General features: G+C 63.3%; 1 protein-coding gene across 1 annotated transcript in view; it reads left to right on the forward strand.

Moving 5' to 3' along the window:
* Positions 1-21120, forward strand: part of IGF2R (insulin like growth factor 2 receptor) — a 98184-nt gene that overhangs the window by 65418 nt on the left and 11646 nt on the right. Inside the window, exons 24-41 of the mRNA XM_028509663.2 lie at positions 89-232; positions 341-516; positions 739-826; positions 1388-1603; positions 2373-2503; positions 2776-2873; positions 7553-7689; positions 8751-8941; positions 10686-10812; positions 11515-11634; positions 11980-12236; positions 12525-12743; positions 14388-14537; positions 16836-16997; positions 18170-18377; positions 18729-18875; positions 19872-20106; positions 20805-20941. Of these exons, the coding sequence (XP_028365464.1) occupies positions 89-232; positions 341-516; positions 739-826; positions 1388-1603; positions 2373-2503; positions 2776-2873; positions 7553-7689; positions 8751-8941; positions 10686-10812; positions 11515-11634; positions 11980-12236; positions 12525-12743; positions 14388-14537; positions 16836-16997; positions 18170-18377; positions 18729-18875; positions 19872-20106; positions 20805-20941 (2943 nt within the window). The remainder of the gene's footprint in view (positions 1-88; positions 233-340; positions 517-738; positions 827-1387; positions 1604-2372; positions 2504-2775; positions 2874-7552; positions 7690-8750; positions 8942-10685; positions 10813-11514; positions 11635-11979; positions 12237-12524; positions 12744-14387; positions 14538-16835; positions 16998-18169; positions 18378-18728; positions 18876-19871; positions 20107-20804; positions 20942-21120) is intronic.

Raw genomic sequence — 21120 nt, forward strand, 5'->3', positions numbered from 1 at the left:
CTGTGCGCCATCGGCCCTCGGTGCGGGGGAGAGGCCGTGCCCCACAGCTGACCGGCACCGGTGTGCGGCGTGTCCCCGTGTGTTCCAGACCTGGCTGGAAACGAGTACGACCTGAGCGGCCTGAGCAAAGTCAGGAAGCCGTGGGTCGCTGTGGACACGCTGGCGGATGGAAAAAAGAGGACTTTCTACCTGAGCGTGTGCACCCCTCTCCCGTACATCCCAGGGTGCCAGGGTGAGTTTGGAGCTGCGGACTCCAGCTCCGTGGCCTTCCCTCCCGCCCCCACCCCCACCCCCACCCCCACCCCCACCCCCAACGAAGCCCCTGGTCCCGCTCCTCCAGGCACTGCCGTGGGGTCCTGCCTGGTGACCGAAGACAGCAGCAAGAACCTGGGCGTGGTGCAGATCAGCCCCCAGGCCGCGGCCAACGGGTCCCTGAGCGTCGTCTACGTCAACGGGGACAAGTGCGGGAGCCAGCGCTACTCCACCCGGATCACGCTCGAGTGCGCACAGACGTCGGTGCGTGTGCGGCGAGCCCGTGCGCCTCCGAGCGCCGGGTCTCCCGTCTCACTGGGAACTTGCCCGTGTTCTCCCGTGTGCCACTGGGATGTGCTCTCCCCCGCCCCCCCGGGTCTTACGTGGTGCACAGTGCGGCGTGTTTTCCTCCTGGGGGGGTTCAATGTTGGCTTTTTTTTTTTTAATAAATGGGGAAAAAAAGTAAGCTGTGGGTTCTGGTTACAGGGATCGCCGACGTTCCAGCTGCTGGACGAGTGTGAGTACGTGTTCGTCTGGAGGACAGTGGAAGCCTGCCCGGTCGTCAGAGCGGAAGGTGAGGTGCGGGGTCGGCCCCCCTACAGTGCACCCTCTGACAGCGCCCGCCCAGTACGACACGTTGCACTGACCGGGAACGCTCAGCAGGGGGCACATGACTTCCTTCTTTTTCTTTTCTTTCTTTTTTTTTTTTTTTTTTACTTTTACCTAGGGGATTTTCTGTTCTGTGACAGTTACCATACAGTATCGTGTTAGTTTCAGGTACAATGTAGTAATTAGACATGAATGGGCAACTTTTTTAGCCCGAGTTACTTGACTCCCCTGGGCCGCCCGCTGCACCAGGCTGGGTCCCTCCTGCACCTCCTCACACGGATCACACATGCGTGGGGTGCTGTTTTCTTGCGTCGAGCAGATCTTTATCCGGGCCCTAGGTGTTCCCAGAGGGCCACCAGCTGGCAGTTTGTATTACGGGTGCACGTAAACAAAGTGAGATGATGGGCAAACAGGCTTGATGCCTGTTTTCAGGGGGCGCTTGTCCGATGAGAAAGGGTGTAGCGTCTCCCGCATAGTGTGAACACATGTGCCGTCGCACACGCCCTTCACCCGCGTCCTCCCACAGGGGACAACTGCGAGGTCAGAGACCCGAGGCATGGCAACCTGTACGACCTGAAGCCGCTCTCCCTGAACGACACGGTGGTCAACGCCGGGGAGTACACCTACCACCTGCGTGTCTGCGGGCAGCTGTCCTCCGGCGTCTGCTCGACCGCCGACCGGTCCAAGGCGGTCTCGTCGTGCCAGGAAAAGCGGGGGCCCCTGGGGTTCCAGAGAGTGGCAGGTACCGTGGGTTTCCCCTGCTCTCGCTGCGGGTCGGCGGGATCGGGGTCGAAGACGCGAGGGGACCGAGGGTGTCTTTCTCCAGCGGGAAGTGGCCGCCGTGTCCTCGCATCCGGCCGCCGGCTCTCCCTGCCGGAAAGCCTGCTGCCAGACACCGTTAGACTTTGTTTTACTGTTACTTACTGATGCCAGTTACGGGTTCCAAGGTTTTATTCCTTTCCTTTGTGGCAACCTTGGGACCCGCAGAGCTAGCCAGCAGTGGCTGCTCTGAGGTAGCGCTTTCTAGAATTGAGCCAGAGGGGACACACTTAGTAAAGGATTTGGCCCAGACTTATGGGGGTCGGGGGGGGGGGCGGGTTGTTGGTCATCGTGCTGTCCCAACAGCTGGGCACGTGATGGTGCATTGAAGAGCCTTTAAAAAGGAAGTCGGAGTCGCTGCTGTCACTGCAGGCGGCCCTCAGGGGCCACGTAGCGGAAGCGGCAGGCTCTCTGCAGCCCGGCTGAGGAGGGTCTGTGCGTGTCACCGGCCCTGCAGTTAGTCTGACTGTCCCCGCCTGGGTGACAGCCACCTGGCTCTGCTGTGATGTGACAGGGAGCAGCAGGGACGCCGTGCTGGTGGGCCAGGCGCACTCACAGGCCCCCTGCGTATTCGGGGTTTTATCTGGGGCGCGCGACGCAACACAGGTCTGCCGCGGGGAGCGTGGCGACCCGGGGACTTCGTGAGTGGACCTCGGTGTGATCCGCCGCCGCCGCGGCCGCGTCTCCACCAGGGCTCCTCACACGGAAGCTGACCTACGAGAACGGGCTGCTGAAAATGAACTACACAGGGGGGGACACGTGCCACAAGGTGTACCGGCGCTCGACGACCATCTTCTTCTACTGCGACCGCAGCACCCAGAAGGTGAGCGCCCGGAGCCCGGGGCGTCTCCGAGGCCTCGGGGGGCCGCCTGCCCCTCACTGCCCCTGTCTGCATAGAGGGAACCTGCTCTCGCCCCAGCCAGCTCCTGCTGGATGCACTTGAAACCCGTTACTTACGGAGACGGTCGAGACCGTGATTGGTTGGTGTAGGTTTCAGGGAACATAACGGCCCCTTAGTGTTTTCGTCCCTGAGACTCGCAGCGCACACGGAAGGAGTTCCCCGTTTCACGCGTGTGTCCCTCTCCACCCTCCCAGCCCGTGTTCCTCAAGGAGACGTCCGATTGCTCCTACCTGTTCGAGTGGCGAACGCAGTACGCCTGCCGCCCTTTCGACCTGACCGAGTGCTCGCTCAAGTGAGTCGCTGCCTGCCCACCCCCACGCGCTTTCTGGGCGGTCGGGAACTTGGGAGGGCTGTGTGCCTGAGTGGTTCGGGGTCTGCAGCGCGGGGTTGGAGGTGCCGGGTGACTTCTCCGTGCCTGAGCTCCTCAACGGGAAATGGAGGAGTTGGGGCAGGTCGGCCCCCGAATCCTTCACCGCTAAGTCGGGGCTGTTTAGCGTTCAAGTTCATGGGAGGCAATTGAGTCGAAACAAAAACCTTGTACGAGTCGCAGGTGTACGCGGAGCAGAGTGTCCAGGAAGGACATCAGCTGGCCTGTGCTCGTCCCTCGGGCACTGCTGGTCTGGGGGTGCACCGGTGAAGAGGGCTCTCTCCGCCCCACACCCCCTTTGCATCCCCCTGGCCCCCCCCCCCCCCCCCCCCCGTCCCCCTGCTTCCCTGAACTGTGGTCAGTTTCAGAGCATTCGTGCTGTGCCTGGTGACTCTGCTGGTCTTCCCTGCCTTGTTCATGGGGTGATGGTGAGGGATTAAAAGCTCACGGACAGCGTTTCCCCACACAACCACGTGGTGTGTGACCGGACGTGCGGAGAGATGGCGTTGTCCTGCATCCCTTGGCCTGCTCTGTTGGAAGGAAGCTGGCTGCTGAGGTCGCGAGAGCCCCTCACTTCTATTTGCTAAGTTGTTCCGAAGGATCGGGCGCTTTCGAGGTGGCTGCACGCTTGGAACGTGGCTGCCGCGGTCGCTTTTTAACCTGGGTGCTCTGTAGCGGTTTCCCTTGCGTTGGTGACAGAGCGCCTGGCCCTCCTGTCGTCCCTGAGACCGCTGGGCTCTCACGGCACTGTGTGCCTGGGCCGTCACGCCTCACCCAGGGGCCCCTGGCTCCCAGCTCGGGCTTCTGGTGTCCGATCCGTGCCGGCTCCGGGGTCGCTCGGCTCAGATGGGAGCTCTGGGCGTGTGTGTCCTCTTTGTTCTGTTCGAGTGCAGTGCGTTCCCATGCACGTCGGAAGGGCCGTGTGGGAGGTGCCCCGCACGTCGTGTGAAGGTGCCGTCATTCTGCTCTCAAGGCTGATTGGCTGGGGGTAGGGTTATAGATTCAAAATAACGTCCTTTCCGTTTCGAGGGCATTATTACCTCCTTTTCTGCAAGTACCCTGAATGGCTGGGGGACAATTTGTTGCGGGTCTTCTTTATGTTTTTATTCCATTCTGGAATATTTTTCTGAACTTTTTCCTACCATCTTTTGGAAGTACTTATTAAAAATTTCTAGTAAGTTTTTCTAACTATCTCTAAGGATACTAATTATAATTTTTTAGTTTTTTTTTCTTTTTTAAAACCCCTATTGTCCATTCCCTGAACTATAATTCATTATCTTTCAATGATTGCCTTAAACATTGGGCTTTTTTTTTGTTGTTTGTTTTTTAAAAAGATTTTCTTATTTATTTTTAGAGGGGAAGGGAGGGAGGAAGAAGCATCAAAGTGCATTTGCCTCTGGCGCCCCCTACTGGGGACCTGGCCTGCAGTGCAGGCATGCGCCCTGATGGGGAATCCAACCAGCAGCCTTGTGGTTCTCAGACCAGCCCTCACTCAATCCACTGAGCCCCGCCAGCCAGGACTGAACGTGCATTCTTGATTTAACAGAAAGCCAAAGCTGATCCGGAGCTCTGCCCGCTTCTCCAGCGGCACGGTGGTGTCGATGCCCTTGCCGCGCCTCCTTGGGCTAGCGCCCCGTGTGTGAGCTCAGGCCCGATTTCTTACCTTCAGGGAAGTCATCAGTGCTAGTTTTTAAAGACCACCGTTGCTTACTTGACGGTGTACATTTATTTTCTCTGACTTCACCATTCCTTTTCTCCTCTTAACCCTTCCGTTTTGACTTCACAAGTTTCCTTCTTCTCAGAGTCCTGTGTTTAGTGTGAGTGCTGCTCACCGTGCTGGCTGGCACGCTGTTTGCCGCTGGTCCCTGGTGGGACAAAGAGCTTGCGCCAGACAAGATTCAGGTTTGCACCGGACAGTGTAGGAACCGCGCTGTCCACGTGGCCACACAGCGATTCTGTGACCGCAGCCGGCGGGTCCGGGGACGCCGCCGCACGCAGGCCAGCGCGGCCTGGTGGGCGGTCCCTGCGGATTCGGCGGGTTTCCCTCCCGGTGTTTTCTTCGAAGAGGCTCACGCCTGCCCTCGCCAGTCCAGCCGGGCCCGGGACTCCTGGTCCAGACGGGCGAAGGGCTCCGTCTGGGCTTGGTCAGCACTTGCAAGGGCCCCGCCGGCCTCCCGTGCGTGCTGTTGCTTAAGAGCCTGCTCGGGACCAGCTGTTTCCTTCCATTCCTCTGTAGATAAGCTATCTCCCCTGTCCGTGTGTGTGTGTGTGTGTGTGTGTGTGTGCGTGTGCTGCGGTCTCAGTGGGACTCGTTTGGCTGTGGCTTCATGGCCACTTGTCTTCTCGGGGCTCGGCACTTCGTGAAGCGGAGGACGCGCCTCTGTCGCTGAGTTTGGGGGACTGGCGGCCCCCGTGTCTCTGAGGGTCGCCTCTGATGTGTCTTTTTAAGGTCTTTCTCCTTCCTTTCCGCACTCTGTTTCCTTAGACCTGCTTTCCAGTTCTCTGGCTCCCTCATCGGCTGACTTCCATTTGCTGGTTTGGCTGTTTGTTGCCTTTTTAAAATTTTCATGACTTTTTTTTTTTATTCTGAGTTCTGAGTTCAGGCTCTCAGTAATGGCATTTGTTATTCTTCTTTAATTCACCACCTCTCCCCTCCACGCCACCCTCCAGGGTGTCACAGTCTCTTGTTACAGTTGCAGTTTCTTCTTTTAGGTCTTGAACCATTTTAAGAACGTGCCTGACGTCCGAGAGGGTCTGACGCTGCCGTCACCCCAGTCTCTCGCAGATGACCCACCGCTTAATGCCAGCTCGTCCTTGGCTCCTTTCTCTCTCACGCCCCATTTGTGGCCCATCAACCGTCAGAGTATCTAGAATTCTTTTTTTTTTAAAATAAATTTTATTTATTTATTTTTAGAGAGGGAAGGGAGGGAGAGAGAGAGAGAGAGAGAGAGAGAGAGAGAAACATCAATGTGCAGTTGCTGGGGGTCATGGCCTGCAACCCAGGCATGTGCCCTGACTGGGAATCGAACCTGCGACACTTTGGTTCGCAGCCTACACTCAGTCCACTGAGCTACGCCAGCCAGGGCAAAGTATCTAGAATTCTGTTCCGGAAACAGTGTCTTACCCCGGTCCAGGCTGTTGCCGTCTTGTACCTTTGTCAACGCAGCCACCTCTGAGTTGGCCCCCTGCCTCCCCTCTGTCCACCCCCCCAGCCCCCCACGGACGTGTCCAGCACGGTGGTTAGGACGCCCCTGTTCACGCGGCTACTGCCGCCAGGCCGCTGTGCAGCTGAGCCCCTTCACAGCCGTGATTTTCCTGCCTTGGGTGGAGCCATAAGCGGAAGCTGTGGGCTGAGAAGCCCAGGTGCTGTTTGTCACCTTGCACCACCTCGCACCCGGCCCCGGCTCTCCGGCTCCCTCGCGTGAGCTCCGTGCCAGCCACATGGGGCTCCTGGCCTTTCCGGCCGCGCCAGGCTTGCCCTGGTGCCACGGGCCCTTGGCTCTCTCGGCTCCCACTGCCCAGGGTGTCTTTCCTGGGCCCCTGGAGGCTGGGCTGTTCCTAGTCTTTCCCAGTCCACGCAGAGGCCACCTTCCCAGCGAGGCCTTCGCTGACCGCTCGGCTGCTCCGTCTCCTCCTCCCCAGACTCCCCGGCTCTCACTGACTCCTGATACACTCGCTGCAGCCCTGAACGAGTGTACCCCGTGAATGGGCGTTTCTTCCCTGTAAATTCCGTAAACTTCTTGAGATTTTTATTTGTTTTGATTCCTGTGACTTCTCCATCTTGGTGCTTTGTAGTTTTTGAATGAATGAATGAACGAATGAATGCGTTTCATTCTTCTCCGACGTGCTCGGACCTAATGAAGTGGAGTGTGCGATTGTTCGCTGCCCCCTGTGGGGACCCAGGGCCGGCCTCGCTCACCAGCAGGGCTGCGCCTGGGGTCGGGGTGGGTCTCACTGTCTGTCTGCACCGGGACTCGTGCAGTAAGAAAACCGTTAGTGAGTAGAAGGGTCAACACCTGCCTGTTTTAATGTGAGTGACCGGCCGTTGGTGGCCTCAGGTCTCGACGGCAGGCGGCCCGCCCTGAGAGTGGTCGGTGCTGGGGGTGCCCCGGCGTCCGAGCTGCCCCCTCGGCCTTCTCACTGGCCCGAGGGTGGCGGACACTGACTTTCGAGCTTCGTGTTTGCAGTTTTTGGTTAATATATAATTTTGTTGAACCAAGTACTTTTTTCTCTTTATTGAATGTATTGGGTGGCGCTGGTTAATAATTACACAGGTTTCAGGTGCACAGACAGATCCATGACATGTAATGGGTGCCCTGTGTTGTGTGTTCGCCACCCCAAGTCTGTGTCCATCACCCTCCCCACCCCGCCCCCGCCGTACCTGCCTCCACTCCCCCCCCACCCAACAAAGCCCGAAGTTGGGTCATCACTGATTCCGACTGCGCCACACGGGGGCGCTCCCTCCTGAAGCCCCGTCCCTGGGGAAGGTCCGATTCCCAGGGTGTCAGGTGGGCCGCGCCCGTACCCCGAGCCCCGGCCGGCGGCGTGCTCGGTGCTCAGTGAGGGGGCGGTGGGGCCTGACCACAGTGTTCTGCTCTCTGCAGGGACGCGGCCGGCAACAGCTTCGACCTCTCGTCCTTGTCACGGTACAGTGACAACTGGGAAGCGGTCACCAGCACGGGGGCCACCGAGCACTACCTCATCAACGTCTGCAAGTCTCTGGCCCCGCAGCCGGGCTCGGGTGAGAGGGTCTCGGGGGGCTGGCGCCTGGTGGTCAGTGTAGGGGGCAGCGAGCAGGTGCGGGCCTCTCTGAAGGTGCATCATCCCTTTCCGTGGCGAGGGACTGGTGTGGCTGAGCAGCGGCAGGAGGACTTCCTTCGGGGGCTTAGCGACCGGTCCCTGGTGGGGTCCAGGGTCCTCTGCTGGGAGCATTGTAACCTCCTCCAGCTGAGGGGGTGGGGGTGGGCAGAAGCAATCGTGGTGGCCCGTGATGCCTCTCAGCAGGACAGGAGCTGGGAGGATGTGACGTGCCAGCAGGTGTGGGCCTGTTGTGTTTACGGAGCGTGACATGGGTGGGTGGTGGCCCTCTCACAGTGCAGGAGCCGACCACCCCAGACCTTGGTGCTGGTGGCCAGGACAGCGGTCAGGTGCACTTGTGGGACCAGGCGCCACCTGCTGGTGGGGACCATGGTGCCGCCCACAGCCTCTTGAGTCCTGCAGATGAAACTCATCCCGAGTTCGTGGGGTTTATGCGGCCCCGCCCACACCCCCGGTGTGACTCAGCTCCAAGGGTTGTCATCCTCGTCTGCGTGGTGTGAGGCCGTGGGTCCTCTTGTCCTCCTTTGCTCTGTGCTGGACAGACTGGGGACGCTGGGGTCTCGATCCGTGATGCAGCAGGGCCAGCTCTTTCTCCGGGGCGGACGGCACAGACGTTTGGGGGCTGGGCAAGTGGCAGAGTTCGTGGGGCCTTCCGGGTCAAAGGCAGCACATGAACATAGGACGTTGGGAATGCCTCTTTGGCTTCATCTGAGGATTTTAGCTTCACTGCCCTCGGGTTCAGAAGTAGCTCGGCCTGGTCCCCCTCGGGTTCTCCCGCACCCCTGCCTGTCCCCGTCCGTCCCTGGCCATGCGTTTGAGTGAGTCTGAGAACCCGTGGTGTCGCTGTCACCGATGTACGTAAAAGAGTGTTTCAGAGGAGCCGCTGGAATCAAATGTGCGGCGTGACTGGCGTCACTTGCCAGATAAAGTCAAACCCCCGGCCGGAAAGTGGCCGAAGGTGACTCGCCGTGTCTCCTGTGGCAGAGCCGTGCCCCCCGGAAGCGGCCGCGTGCCTGCTGGACGGCTCCAAGCCCGTGAACCTGGGCCGGGTGCGGGACGGCCCTCAGTGGACCGACGGCGTCATCGTGCTCCAGTACGTGGACGGCAGCTCGTGTCCGGACCGCATCAGGAAGAGGTCGACCACCATCCGCTTCACCTGCAGCGAGAACCAAGTCGTGAGTGACACCGCCGCCTCTGCCCCGGGGCCGCGGCCGTGGGGACAGTCGGGAGCGAAGGGTCAGTGAGCCCGGCCTCTTCCCTTGGGAAGTGAGGCGGGGGGCGAGGGGGGCGCGGGGTGCCAGGGGGTGAGAGGGCAGCGTCGCCTCGGCCCTGGGGTCCCGGGGGACCTTTCCGCTCTGGCTCCTGACACGCCGGACCTGGCGCTTCCGTGGTGACTTCAGAATCCGCTGGTTCTGGTTCTGGGTCAGGTTTGACTCAGCTCCCCAGCGACTGTGCAGAGAACTGACACTTGGCATTGTACCCTTGGTTTTCACGGTGGTGCCCCGCCTTTCATTCCTGGCCAGTGTGTGGGTCAGCGAGGGGTAGGGGGTCACGTGCTGGGTGGTGTGTCCTGCCCAGCCGGTGCTCGGTGGCCAGGCTGACCCTGTCTCCGGGGCCTGGGATCCCTGTCCCAGACAGTTGGTCTGGGCAGCTCCGTGGCTGCAGGTTTTTCTCGGGACTGCTGTCCGCCTCAGTGGCATCTTTGCACAGGGCAGTAAGGGGAACCCAGGCGCTCTGTGTAAGAGGGGGTGGTGGCTCTTTTGGGCGTAGGGTCAAGCCGGACCAGCCTTGTCCGTGTCAGGGCAGACTGCCCGCTCTGTCCGGCTACGTGGCGGGAGGGGTGGGACGAGGGGCGCTCGGGGACCAGGACTGGCCGTCTGGACGGGAGAGGCAGCTGAGGTTCCTCTCGGGCAGGCTGCGCAGGGGCTTAGCGGGGACCGGCAAGCCCCTGGGGTCTGGATAGACCCTGGACTCTGTCACGGGGCCGGGGGGCTCGTGGCAGAGAAGGAAGGAGCTGACCGACCCGAGGAGCGACAGTGAGCGGGACCATGAGGGGCTCTGCGTGTGGCTGGGCCAGCATGGCCTCACCCAGCGGGCGTGACCGCTGAGCAGACCTGAGCACGCCCGTGGTGGACGAGAAGCACGGGGGACGCAGAGAGAGTCTCGGCTGGTGCGGTGGGGGGGGGGGGGCTTGCAGGATTAATGGCCAGTGTGTGGGTCAGGAGCTGGGAGGACATGACGTGCCAGCAGGTGTGGGCCTGCTGTGTTTACTGAGAGTGACACGGATGGTGGCCCTTGCACACTGCAGGAGCCGACCACCCCAGACCTTAGTGCCGGTGGCCAGGACAGGGGTCAGGTGCACTCGTGGGACCAGGCGCCACCTGCTGGTGGGGGACCGTGGTGCCACCCACAGCCTCTTGAGTCCTGCAGACGAGACTCATCCCGAGTTCTTGGGGTTTATGCGGCCCCGCCCACACCCCCGGTGTGACTCAGCTCCAAGGGTTGTCATCCTCGTCTGCGTGGTGTGAGGCCGTGGGTCCCCTTGTCCTCCTTTGCTCTGTGCTGGGCAGACTGGGGACGCTGGGGTCTCGATCCGTGATGCAGCAGGGCCAGCTCTTTCTCCGGGGCGGACGGCACAGATGTTTGGGGACTGGGCAAGTGGCAGAGTTGGTGGGGTCTTCTCGGTCCCCTACTTGGAGTTCTGGCTCTGGGTGCGCCTCAGTCACCCTGTGCGTGTGAAGCCCCTGGTGGTATCTCAGGAGCAAACCCCGTTCCCTTGCTTTTTCCAAACCTGCCCCCTTTCTGGGATGTCGGGACAGAGATCTGGTCCTTGGGACGCGCTGGCCCGCCCCGTCCGAGGCAGGGCACGGATGGTGGGCACCCCGCGCGGCCGTCAGTGACCTCTGTCCCTGTCTCTAGAACTCGCGGCCCATGCTCATCAGCGTGGTGGAGGACTGCGAGTACACCTTCGCCTGGCCCACCGTCGCCGCCTGTCCTGTGCGGAGCAGCGAGCATGGTGACTGCCAGGTCACCAACCCTGCCACAGGTGAGGCACCGCCCGTCACGGACACCGCCCACGAGGGAAGGGACCCTGCCCGAGACCAGCCCTGCACGGGGAGGGGCCCGGTGTGCAGCCGGGCAGCAGAATGCGCCGGCAGCGGTGTCTGGCCCGCGAGTGGGTTTGGCCTGTTCTCCGGGACCGGTCCCCTCGGTTGCCTGTTCGAGCTCCGTGGAGAAGAGACTGTACCGCCTGTCTCCCTGCAAACGTGCTCCCCGGGACTCCTGGGTCCGTGGGCCCCGTCACACCTGCTCTCGGCTGGCAGAGCTGGTTACAGCCACCTCCCTGGCGTCTGCCAGGGGAACCGGGGGCAGCCCCACGGAGCCTCTGTGCTGGGCACCTGGGCGACGCAGGTGGCAGTTGGCAGGCTGACAGAGTGGCCGTGGGCCCTCCTGTGTGCCCCGGAACCCTCGCGGCTGCTGGGGCCCGGCTCCAGGAGCAGCGGGGTGCTGTGAGCCGCTGTCCCTGGGGAAAGATGGGCCGTTCCACCAGCCGGGGCGCCGGGGGCCCTGTGACGTGGGCTGGCCGGTCAGGAGCATTTCTAGGGCCATGTCCAGGCGGGGGCCGGGGTCCCGTGGTGAGAAGGCAGAGGTTCCGACAGCCGGGCGATCCCTGGACGCGGCAGCTGGTGGTGGGTCCCCCGCATCTCAGGGCCCCCGGCGTCACCAGGTCCCGTCCGCCCCCTCGCAGGACACCTGTTCGACCTGAACTCCCTGGGCGGCAGCAGCGGGCACACGGCCGCGTACAGCGAGAAGGGGCTGGTGTACATCAGCATCTGCGGGGAGAACGAGAACTGCTCCCCGGGCGTGGGTGAGTGCGCGGCCGCCTGCCTGCCCGCCTGCCCGCCGCCTGTCTGCCTCGCGTCCCCGGGGCCGTCTCTGCGTCCCCGGTGCCGGAGGGCCGAGGCGATGCCAGGGTCGCATGCCATCCCTCTCACGGTGGGCGGCTCACTGGGTGGGGGGCAGGGGGTTCCGGGGCCACGGGACGAAGTAGCCGACGCACACAGTGTCTGTGAAACTGCGCTGGACCCCCCGAGCTACGAGTGTCAGCTGTGGGTTTGAAAGTGGGTCTGTAGAACATTCTAGAAAACCGGTCGCTGGACTCCACGGTCATGCATCTCTTCTCTCCGCCTCCCCCCCTCCCCCGCTGGTGCAGGGGCCTGCTTCGGGCAGACCAGGATCAGCGTGGGCAGGGCGAGCAAGAGGCTCACCTACGCGGACCAGGTCTTGAGGCTGGTGTACGAGGAGGGGTCCCTCTGCCCCTCCAAATCCGGCCTGAGGTACAAGAGCGTCATCAGCTTCGTGTGCCGGCCCGAGGCCGGGCCCACCGACCGGCCGGTGCTCATCTCGCTGGACAAGCAGACGTGCACGCTCTTCTTCTCCTGGCACACGCCGCTGGCCTGCGAGCAGGAGGTGGGTGGGGGCCGGGGCCGGGCCCGGGGGGGCGTCCGAGAGACGCCCAAGTGTGGCTGCCGGGCTCACTGCCTGTCACTGGGCCCCCCACCCCCTCCGAGCAGATACCCAGTGTGTCACCCCCTCCCGATGGCCGGTTCCTTGCGCTCAGTGCCGTGTAACTGAGCGTGCGGGGACACCAATCCGCCTTGTGTCCTTTTCTCCCGTTGTTCGGCTCTAAGCCCTCGTGGGTCCCGGCGGTCGGGAGCGCTGGGCCGGGGACTCCACGGGCCATTTCCTCTCGAACAGCCCGAGTGTTCTGTGCGGAACGGCAGCTCCATCATCGACCTGTCGCCCCTCATCCACCGCACGGGGGGGTACGAGGCGTACGACGAGAGTGAGGACGACTCCAGCGACGCCAACCCCGACTTCTACATCAACATCTGCCAGCCGCTGAACCCCATGCACGGGGTGCCGTGTCCCGCCGGGGCCGCCGTGTGCAAGGTGCCCGTGGACGGGGCGCCCATCGTAAGTGCGGGGTGTGCTGACGATAAAGCTGTGTGACGCGGGTCTTGCTTCCAGCAGGGGGCGACTCAGGCGGGATGACGCGTGGCGAGGGGACCTGGGACCGCGGCGATGTCCCGCGGCCGCGGGGGAGGGGATGGACGCTGTCGCTGATGGGCAGCCGGGGGGCCCAGGTGCTGCGGGAGAACACGCGAACACACGTGTGCGGGAAGACGCGCCCCTGCGTCGCGTCAGCAGGCTTGAGGTGGACCCCGGTGGGGAAGTTCGTGCGTCGAGGACGAGAAAACGTGGGCAGAGCCTCAGTTCTTTGAAACACATGTCTTGTATCGGTAACATGCTCGTGAAACGTGGGCACTTCCTTCAGTGAACGGGGAGAGCGGAGGGCCAGCACGGCCTGGCCGAGTGCCAAATGTTCCGCCCTGAGAGCTGTGGCTTTTGTACTGGTGTTTGTGCGTGTGGGCGTGGGCCTTCACAAAGGGTCTCCATGAGTTATGTTCCCGTTCTGTCCGATCCCTGGTAGGGTGTTTTTTTTCCCCTCCAAAGATTTTATTTATTTATTTTTAGGGAGGGTAGGGAGAGAGAGACAGAGAGAGAGAGACAGAGAAACATCAGCGTGCGGTTGCTGGGAGCCATGGCCTGCAACCCAGGCATGTGCCCTGACTGGGAATTGAACCTGTGATGCCTGGTTCGCAGCCCGCACTCAATCCACTGAACTATGCCAGCCAGGGCGATAGGTTTCATTACTTGCCGTGCCTCTCAGAGGTGGTGCATTTTGTGAGCCCTGTTCTACGGTATCTAGATGTTGTCCTTTGAAAAGAGGGACGCTGACCGGGCACTGTCGGGAGTGGGCAGGGGCACGGGCCGAGAGGTGACTGACGAGGCCGCGGCCCTGAGGGAGGTGGCGGCCCGGACGAGTCAAGGCTGGGCGGGAAGCGCTCTCGTGTCCTGCCGCCCAGCGGCGCAGGCTGGGGCCCGTGACGTGACATGGGTCCCTGTTGGAGCGGCTCGGTCTGCTGTGTGTCCTTGCCCGGCCACCCTTTTCCGGATTTTAATAACTCGCAGACTCTCTGATCGGAGCAGGCGCTGTAGCGTCATGGCCCGAACATGCCCCGAAGAGTGTCACACGCTCACACTCAGTGCCCACACGTGTGCCGGCCCCAGCCGCTCACCTCTCTGTCCTGCGTGCACCCCTCTCCCCATCCCCCCGAAACCCCAGGCTGAGCTGAGAAAGGAGATGGGGAGCAGGCCTGGCCCTCCCAGAAGGTGGGGGGAGCGGGCAGCCCCAGCGCAGCGCTGGGTGGGGGATGGTCAGCGTGGGGCATGCACGGGGTCCGGCCTCCCACCGTCAGGCCGCCGGAGACCAGGCGGCACTCTCGGCGTGACGGCGGAGAGCAGTGCTGCAGCCTGGCACCTCTGGCCTCCCTCCCCAGGGGCAGAAACGGAGCCGCTATCCCCAGTCGCAGGATTGGAACCGCTAACCCCCAAAGCTCTGGGTGTTCCTTGCAGCATCTGCACGTCAGAACTTGCTGAGCGAGTTGCTCTCACCCCAGTGTCCTCAGGCGCTGCCGTTTTTAAGGCGGGTAAGGTGTGGTGTCTGCAGTTCCCCGTGAACTTCCCGCAACCGCGCCTGTGTCTGTTCTCGTCTAGGATATCGGCCGCGTCTCGGGGCCTCCGATCCTCAATCCCGTGGCGAACGAGGTCTACTTGAATTTTGAAAGCAGCACCCCTTGCCTCGCGGACAAGCATTTCAACTACACCTCGCTGATCGCCTTCCACTGCAAGAGGGGCGTGAGCATGGTGAGTGTGCCGCGTGTGCACGGCTGGGGGCTGCAGCGGGCGCCGTGAGCCCACGCTGGAGCCCGAGGAGCCATCCCCATAGTGTCCCCCGCGGAGCGTATGGCTGGTGGTTGGTGGTCATGCGGTAGAACGGCGTAGTGAGTGATGTCAGCCGTGAGCAAGCCCACCCTGGATTAGGGTGGGTTTTGCACAGGGAGGCAATTACATTTTTTTTCCTTAGATTTTGTTTATTTTTAGAGAGGGAAGGGAGGGAGAAAGAGAGAGAGAGAAACATCAATGTGCGGTTGCTGGGGGCCATTGCCTGCAACCCAGGCATGTACCCTGACTGGGAATCGAACCTGTGATGCCTGGTTCACAGCCCACACTCTAGTCCACTGAGCTATGCCAGCCAGGGCGGGAGGCCACTAAATTTCAGAGCACGCACAACCTGAGTGTAGTAGGACTGGTGGTGTTCACCTTGGCCTCCCCGTGCAGGAAGTGACTGTAACTGGTTTTTTAACGGTGACGGTGGTTGGTTCTTACTGGGAAATCGGCAGCCTGTCAGCAGCTACAGCCCCCTCAAATTCAGAAGCGGGCCAGTGCGAGGAGACCCCTGGGATCGAATCAGGTCCAACGAAGTCGTGCATGAGACCTCTGAGGGGGCTGCAGGTTTCCGCCCCAGTGTGCGTTTAAAACAAGCCTCTTGCCAGAGGGTCTCTGCACGTGCTCCCTCTGGACCCCCGAGCGAATGAGAGATGATGGCCCAGGAGACTGCGGCCCCCATTTCTCTGTGACTCAGGATGGCGGGGGACGGCCTGTGCCCCCCACCTGCTGCTCTGGCTGAGGGCTCCACTCCAGGCGCCTGGCCCCACAGCCCCTGAACTGTGCTCCCGGAACCCGTGGAGCCCAGAGCACTTCCCGCCCTGGCCCGGGGCGGACTGGGCTGGGGTTGCTTGTGGGCTGCGTTTGTCCTGCCTGCCCTGACTGGTGTACGTCTTGTTACAGGGGGCTACTGGGCTTGGTGACAGGGCTCGTGTGTGAGTGTGTGTGTGTGTGTGTTGATGAGACACAGACGGGGGCGAGCAAGGAAAACCCTTCCCAGCTGTGAGTGCACGGAGCAGAGCTGTTGCCGTGCTATTTAGTAGTGACTGTGTTGATTGCCACACGAACAACCGTAACCCCGCTCTGGCTTGCCCCAGGAGAGCCCGGTTCCCTCGCCCTGGGGGCTCAGGCGGTGGGCTCCAGCCCGCGAGCGTGCCCTGCACCTTCGACAAGGTGAGGCTCTGAGGTCTGTGCCCGCAGCGGGCTTGTCAGGGACGGGGCCGGGCTGCCAGGTCTGGTGAATGGCCGCGGCGGGAGGAGACCCGGCAGGCCTAGTAGTTGGGGGGCGGGGCGGGCCTTCCCATGGAGCCGCCCAAAGCACCTCAGGGCCCTAGTGTGTGACCCTGCGTCCAGCTGCCGGAGGTCAGCGATGGCGCTGCGGAGGGAGGGAGCTGTGTCAGCCAGCCCCGTTTGGCTCTGCCTGTGTGAGCCTGTGTGGGGGTGGGGGTGTCCCCGAGGGGCGCCGGGCCGTCCTCACCCGGAGCGGGACAGCGGGGCACACGTGGCACTTTGCTCATTGTCTGCGCAGCTGTGGCTCCTAGAGACGGATCAGCACTTGCGTGTTTTAGAGACAACTGCTGTCACAGTGAACGCTCATTCCAGTTTTGGAAAGATTTTAGGTCGTTTTCTTCCCCGGTGGTTTTTATCTTAGGTGGAAACACTTCCCACTTAAGTTTCTACAAAAGGAAATTCTCAGCAGTGACGAAAATAAATTCCCGAGTGGTCGTCTCGGCTGTGACTGTGGCTGAGGTTGTGTCTGTGTGTGTGTGGCTGTGTCTGTGGCTGAGCCTGTGTCTGAGGCTGAGCCCGTGGCTGTGTCCATGGCTGAGGTGGGAATGCGCGTGGGGCTGCAGCTGCCTGGCCTGTGCGTGGTCTGGCTGCGGGGCGTCTCGCCCTTGCTGTGAACCCATCAGTGTCTGGCAGTGGTGGGGGGGGGGGACGCTGCTCGTGCGTGTCGGGGCACTTGCTGCCCTCCTTCGCAGCAGCGGGGTGGGAGCATCACACACTTCTCCATCACGGTGTGTGTTTGAAGACTACCCCCTTTCTCTGGGAGGTCACCCACGTACCCGGTGGCGGCCTGTGGCTGCGGCCAGGCCCCTCTCCTGGGACAGGCAGGGACCCAGCCCCGTCGGCCTGTGTCTCCCCTACTCTCGGAGTGGGGGAGGGTGCGGGCCCGACCCACGCGGGGTGCCGAGACCGTGGTTGTCTCCCTCGCAGGGGACCCCCGAGCTGCTCAGGACCAGTGAGTGCGACTTCGTGTTCGAGTGGGAGACGCCGCTCGTGTGCCCGGACGAGGTGAAGACCGACGGCTGCTCCCTGGTGGACGAGCAGCTGCACTACAGCTTCAACCTGTCCAGCCTCTCCAGAAGCACCTTCAAGGTAGCCCCGCCCCCCGGCCCCCAGGGCCTCGGAGTGGGCGGGGGCACGGCCTGGGCTTTCCCTTGTCCGTTGTGTTTTAGCCAGTGGGACATCAGCGACCCCTGGAGGCTGGCCGTGTGGCCACCGAGGCAGCGCCTGGAGGGTGGTGCACCTCACAGGGGGTTGGGTCGGCCTTGAGGGGGGTCCTGAGAGTGCGGCTAACCAGCCACAGCTGATGGTTGGGGTGTGCCTCCTGGTTCAGAGATTTTACTGCCTTGCGGCTGGGTAAGGGTTAAGTGGCCCTGTGAGGTTGCCTGGGGACCCTTCGTGTCACAGGTGAGGACCAGGAGGTGGCTCAGGAGGCACGGGGGGCCACGCCCCCAGAGGGCAGAGGCCCCGTGGAGTTCGTCCCCTCGGGGTCTGGTCTGGGGTAGGAGGAAGAGCAGTCGTTTCGCTGGCCGTGGTGGTGGAGGGAGCTGGAGGCCCCTGACTCCAGACGCGTCTGTGCCGTTTCGGGGCCTGTCTCGCTCCCCGCCCGCGTGTCCTGGACAGTCGGTTGTGTGGGCGAGGCAGGGGCCACCTCCAGCTGCTGGTGGTCGGGGGGTCCTAGGCCTCCGGGGCTGTGACCTGCATGGGACCGAGTCCTGTGGCCGTGGCCCTGGGCCAGGGAGGGTGGCAGCTGGTGAGTGGTGAGCTCGCCACCGTGTGCCCTGGACCCTGTAACGGAGACCCGGCCCGGGCTCCGCTGACAGGTGTGCAGCAGGTGTGAGCCTGCGGAGGGCAGGGCTGGGGGGCGAGCGAGCGAGGCACCCAGTGAATCGTGGAGCATCCGTCCGCACTGTGCTCGTTAACGCAGTCCTCCCCACGCCCGGGTTTCAGGTGGGGGCGGGGCTTCGGGGAGGGGGCCAGCGAGCAGCCTGAGGCCTCACAGCTGCCCCCGCCCCAGGCCCAGCTGCGGAGGATGCCACCTGTGTGCTGCCACCCGGAGGGGCAGGGGAGGAGGCAGGCGGGGCCTGGGGTGGAGGGAGGCGTGGTTCCTTTTGGTGGCCGGAGGGAGGGGTCCCGAGAGGCCAGCGCTGGAGGCCGAGAGCCCTGACTCACAGCTGCAGGCGCAGCCCTGCTTTGCTGCCCGCGCCGCGGGGACCCTCCGCCTGGGGGCCCGTTCACCGACACGCGTGGTGTCCCCCGTCCAGGTGACTCGAGACTTGCACACCTACAGCGTGGGGGTGTGCACGGCGGCCGCGGGCCCGGACGAAGGGGGCTGCAAGGACGGCGGCGTCTGCCTGCTCTCCGGGAGCAAGGGAGTGTCTTTCGGGCGGCTGGCGTCCATGAGACTGGATTACAGGCACCAGGACGAAGCCGTCATCTTAAGCTACGCCAACGGAGACAGCTGCCCTCCAGGTAATGCAGGGCAACGGGCACGCTGATGTTCCTTCCCCGTGAGCGTGCCGGCGGCCTGGCGGCGGGGGGACCTGAGGAGCGCAGGAAGCTGCAGGTCCTGTCGGTGCCGAGACTGTGGGTGGGACCACGGGGCATCATGTCCCGACGGCCCTAGGAGCAAGGGCTCAGGCCTGGAAATGCACCCAGCCCCACGGCGGGAGGCCTGCCGGTCCCGAAGGTGCTCTGGGGGGTGGGGGAGCCCTTCGGTAGGAGGGCCGAGACGGGCAGTTCTGGGCCACCGGTCGTCATGCCTGGTGGAGCACGGCCGGTGTCCCGTGGGCAGCCCGGGTCACGCCCGTGTTCCCCCTCCAGAAACGGAGGAGGGCGACCCCTGCGTGTTCCCCTTCACCTTCAACGGGAAGAGCTACGACCAGTGCGTGCTGGAGAACCGGGTGCGGCTGTGGTGCGCCACCACGGCGGACTACGACCGCGACCACGAGTGGGGGTTTTGCCGACAGTGTAAGTGGCAGAGCCGCGCGCCCGGCATGGCGGTGCAGCCGGCGGCACGCGTTAGGGGCTTGCGTCTGGGAAGCTTGGACCTTTGTGGCTCTCCGAGCTAATGGCTTTGTGACCCCGTGGCATGTCACTTTCCCCTCGTTGGGGCTGTTTTCCACGACGAAAGGACGTGTTTAGTCGTCCGTGGGGCGTGGGGTGTAGCCACACGCGAGGACCACAGCGGGGCTGGCAGGCACGTGCGGGGCGGCCAGCTGGGCACACCCGCAGGCTCGATAGCCCCCGTGCCCACAGCTCTCCACCCCGGTGATGCAGCCCCCGCCTCCGCCCAGCGCCTGCCTGTCCCGAGTCTGCAGGGTGGCGCGGGGACATGGGGAACGGTGGAGGGCTCCTCCACCACCTCTCTGCTCCGGGGCGGGTCTGGGCCAGGGGCCGGGGGTGTCACGGTGAGCCAGGCTTGGCGCCTGGACTCCTGTGGTGTTCGCACCCTGGTGACGTGAGAGAGTCCCACTGCCGGTGTGTGTGACACAAACAAACGGATGTGAGTGTCCGGGGAGGGCAGGACGGGATGAAGGGTTAGCCAGTGTTTAGTTTTTGCACCTGGTCAGGGAGTAGCGCCGTGCAGGGAGGGGTCGTGAGAGTCGCACCTGCTGCAGCTCCGTCCTGGGGCTTGTGGCCGGGGGGCTTGTGGCGGGGGGACTGTCTCCTCCTGGTCCGCTGGACGCATTCGGACGTTTTCGGGTCCTTGCAAGGATCTCATTGTTACTTGGCTGTTTTTTTGTGTGTTTTTATTCTCCATTAGTCTTTGGTGCATGAATCACATTTGAACTCCCCCTGTCCTGGAGGTGTGGAGCTGGTGCTGCGGGGTTGGGAGGGACAGAGAGAGACGCTTGGCCTGTTTGCGGGCATAAAGCAGTGAGGCCCGGCTGGCGCGGCGTGGGCCACAGGTCGCCTGTGTCTGACTGTCCCCCTGCTCCCCGCCCCCCCCCCCCCCCCCTGCAGCGAGCAGCCACCGGACGTCCGCCATCATCTTCAAGTGCGACGAGGACGCCGACATCGGCTGGCCCCAGCTGTACAGCGAAACGCGGGGCTGCGAGGTGACCTTCGAGTGGAGGACGAAGGTGGTCTGCCCCCCGAAGAAGATGGAGTGCAAGTTCGTGCAGAAGCACAGGACCTACGACCTGCGGCTGCTGTCCTCTCTCACGGGGTCCTGGTTCTTCGCCCACCAGGGGGCCTCGTGAGTACCTCCCCCGAGGGCCAGCATGACCAGGGCCCCAGTGTGCCCCCTGTGGGCCCTCTGGTGGCGGGACGGCCTCATGAATTGGAAGCCCACCTGGCCCGGGTGCTCCTGTGGCCCTGGCAGCGGCCCGGAGGAGTCAGGTGTGGGCAGGACCCAGAGACGCTTGTGCTCCGAGGTCGGCCTGGCCCACGAGGTCCGGTGTGACCGGTGTGGGCGGCAGCAGGGTGGCCATCCGTGAGGAGCTCCTGGGAGACGAGTTCACTTTCTCAGCCCTTCAGCCCTTGGGTTTTGCTTGCCCGAGGTGCCTTGTTAGTGCCGACGGCTCCAGGGGTAGGGTGCCGCTCTCCGCCAGGCGCTCTTGATCCTTAGGTATATGCGCCTCGGGGGGCGTGGGCTTGGAGGACCTGTCACCTGTCAGGTGGACAGTGCACCCACCGGTGTGAGCCACTGCCCGCCCCAACTCAAGGCCCTTCCACAGCCCGGGTGTCCGGTGGGCGTGCTCCGCCCCTTCTCCAGCAGGGGGCGCTGTCCTGTCTTCTCTTGAACCGCTGCTTGCGTGCTGCCCCCCGACCATGCTACGGGCCCCTGGGCTGCCAGGATGGCGGCTGTCTCTGAAGGGGGTGGGGCGGGGGAGCGCTGCTGCTCTGAGGAGTCGGGGCCGAGGCTGACCCCCGTTTCTCGGCGTGGCCCCGCAGGTACTACCTCAACTTCTGCCAGAGAGTGCACAAGGGGCCCCTGGACTGCTCCGACAGGGCCAGCGTCTGCAGAAAGAGCGAGTCCGGGGAGGTGCAGGTGCTGGGGCTGGTCCACACGCAGCAGCTGGACGTTGTCGGTAAGGCCCGGGCCCTGGGTGCACGGCGGGACCGGCTGGGCGTCTGAGTGGGGGCCGAGGGCGAGGGTTCTCGGGGGGCCCGGAGGGGCCCGCACAGGCGTGGGAGGAAGCCTCCAGGGGCGGGTCCCATGGCAGTGTCCCAGGCTGCGCGGCAGCCTCTGGAGCTTCCAGGGCTACAT

This window comes from Phyllostomus discolor, chromosome 4, assembly GCF_004126475.2.
Source record: "Phyllostomus discolor isolate MPI-MPIP mPhyDis1 chromosome 4, mPhyDis1.pri.v3, whole genome shotgun sequence".
Lineage (NCBI taxonomy): Eukaryota > Metazoa > Chordata > Mammalia > Chiroptera > Phyllostomidae > Phyllostomus > Phyllostomus discolor.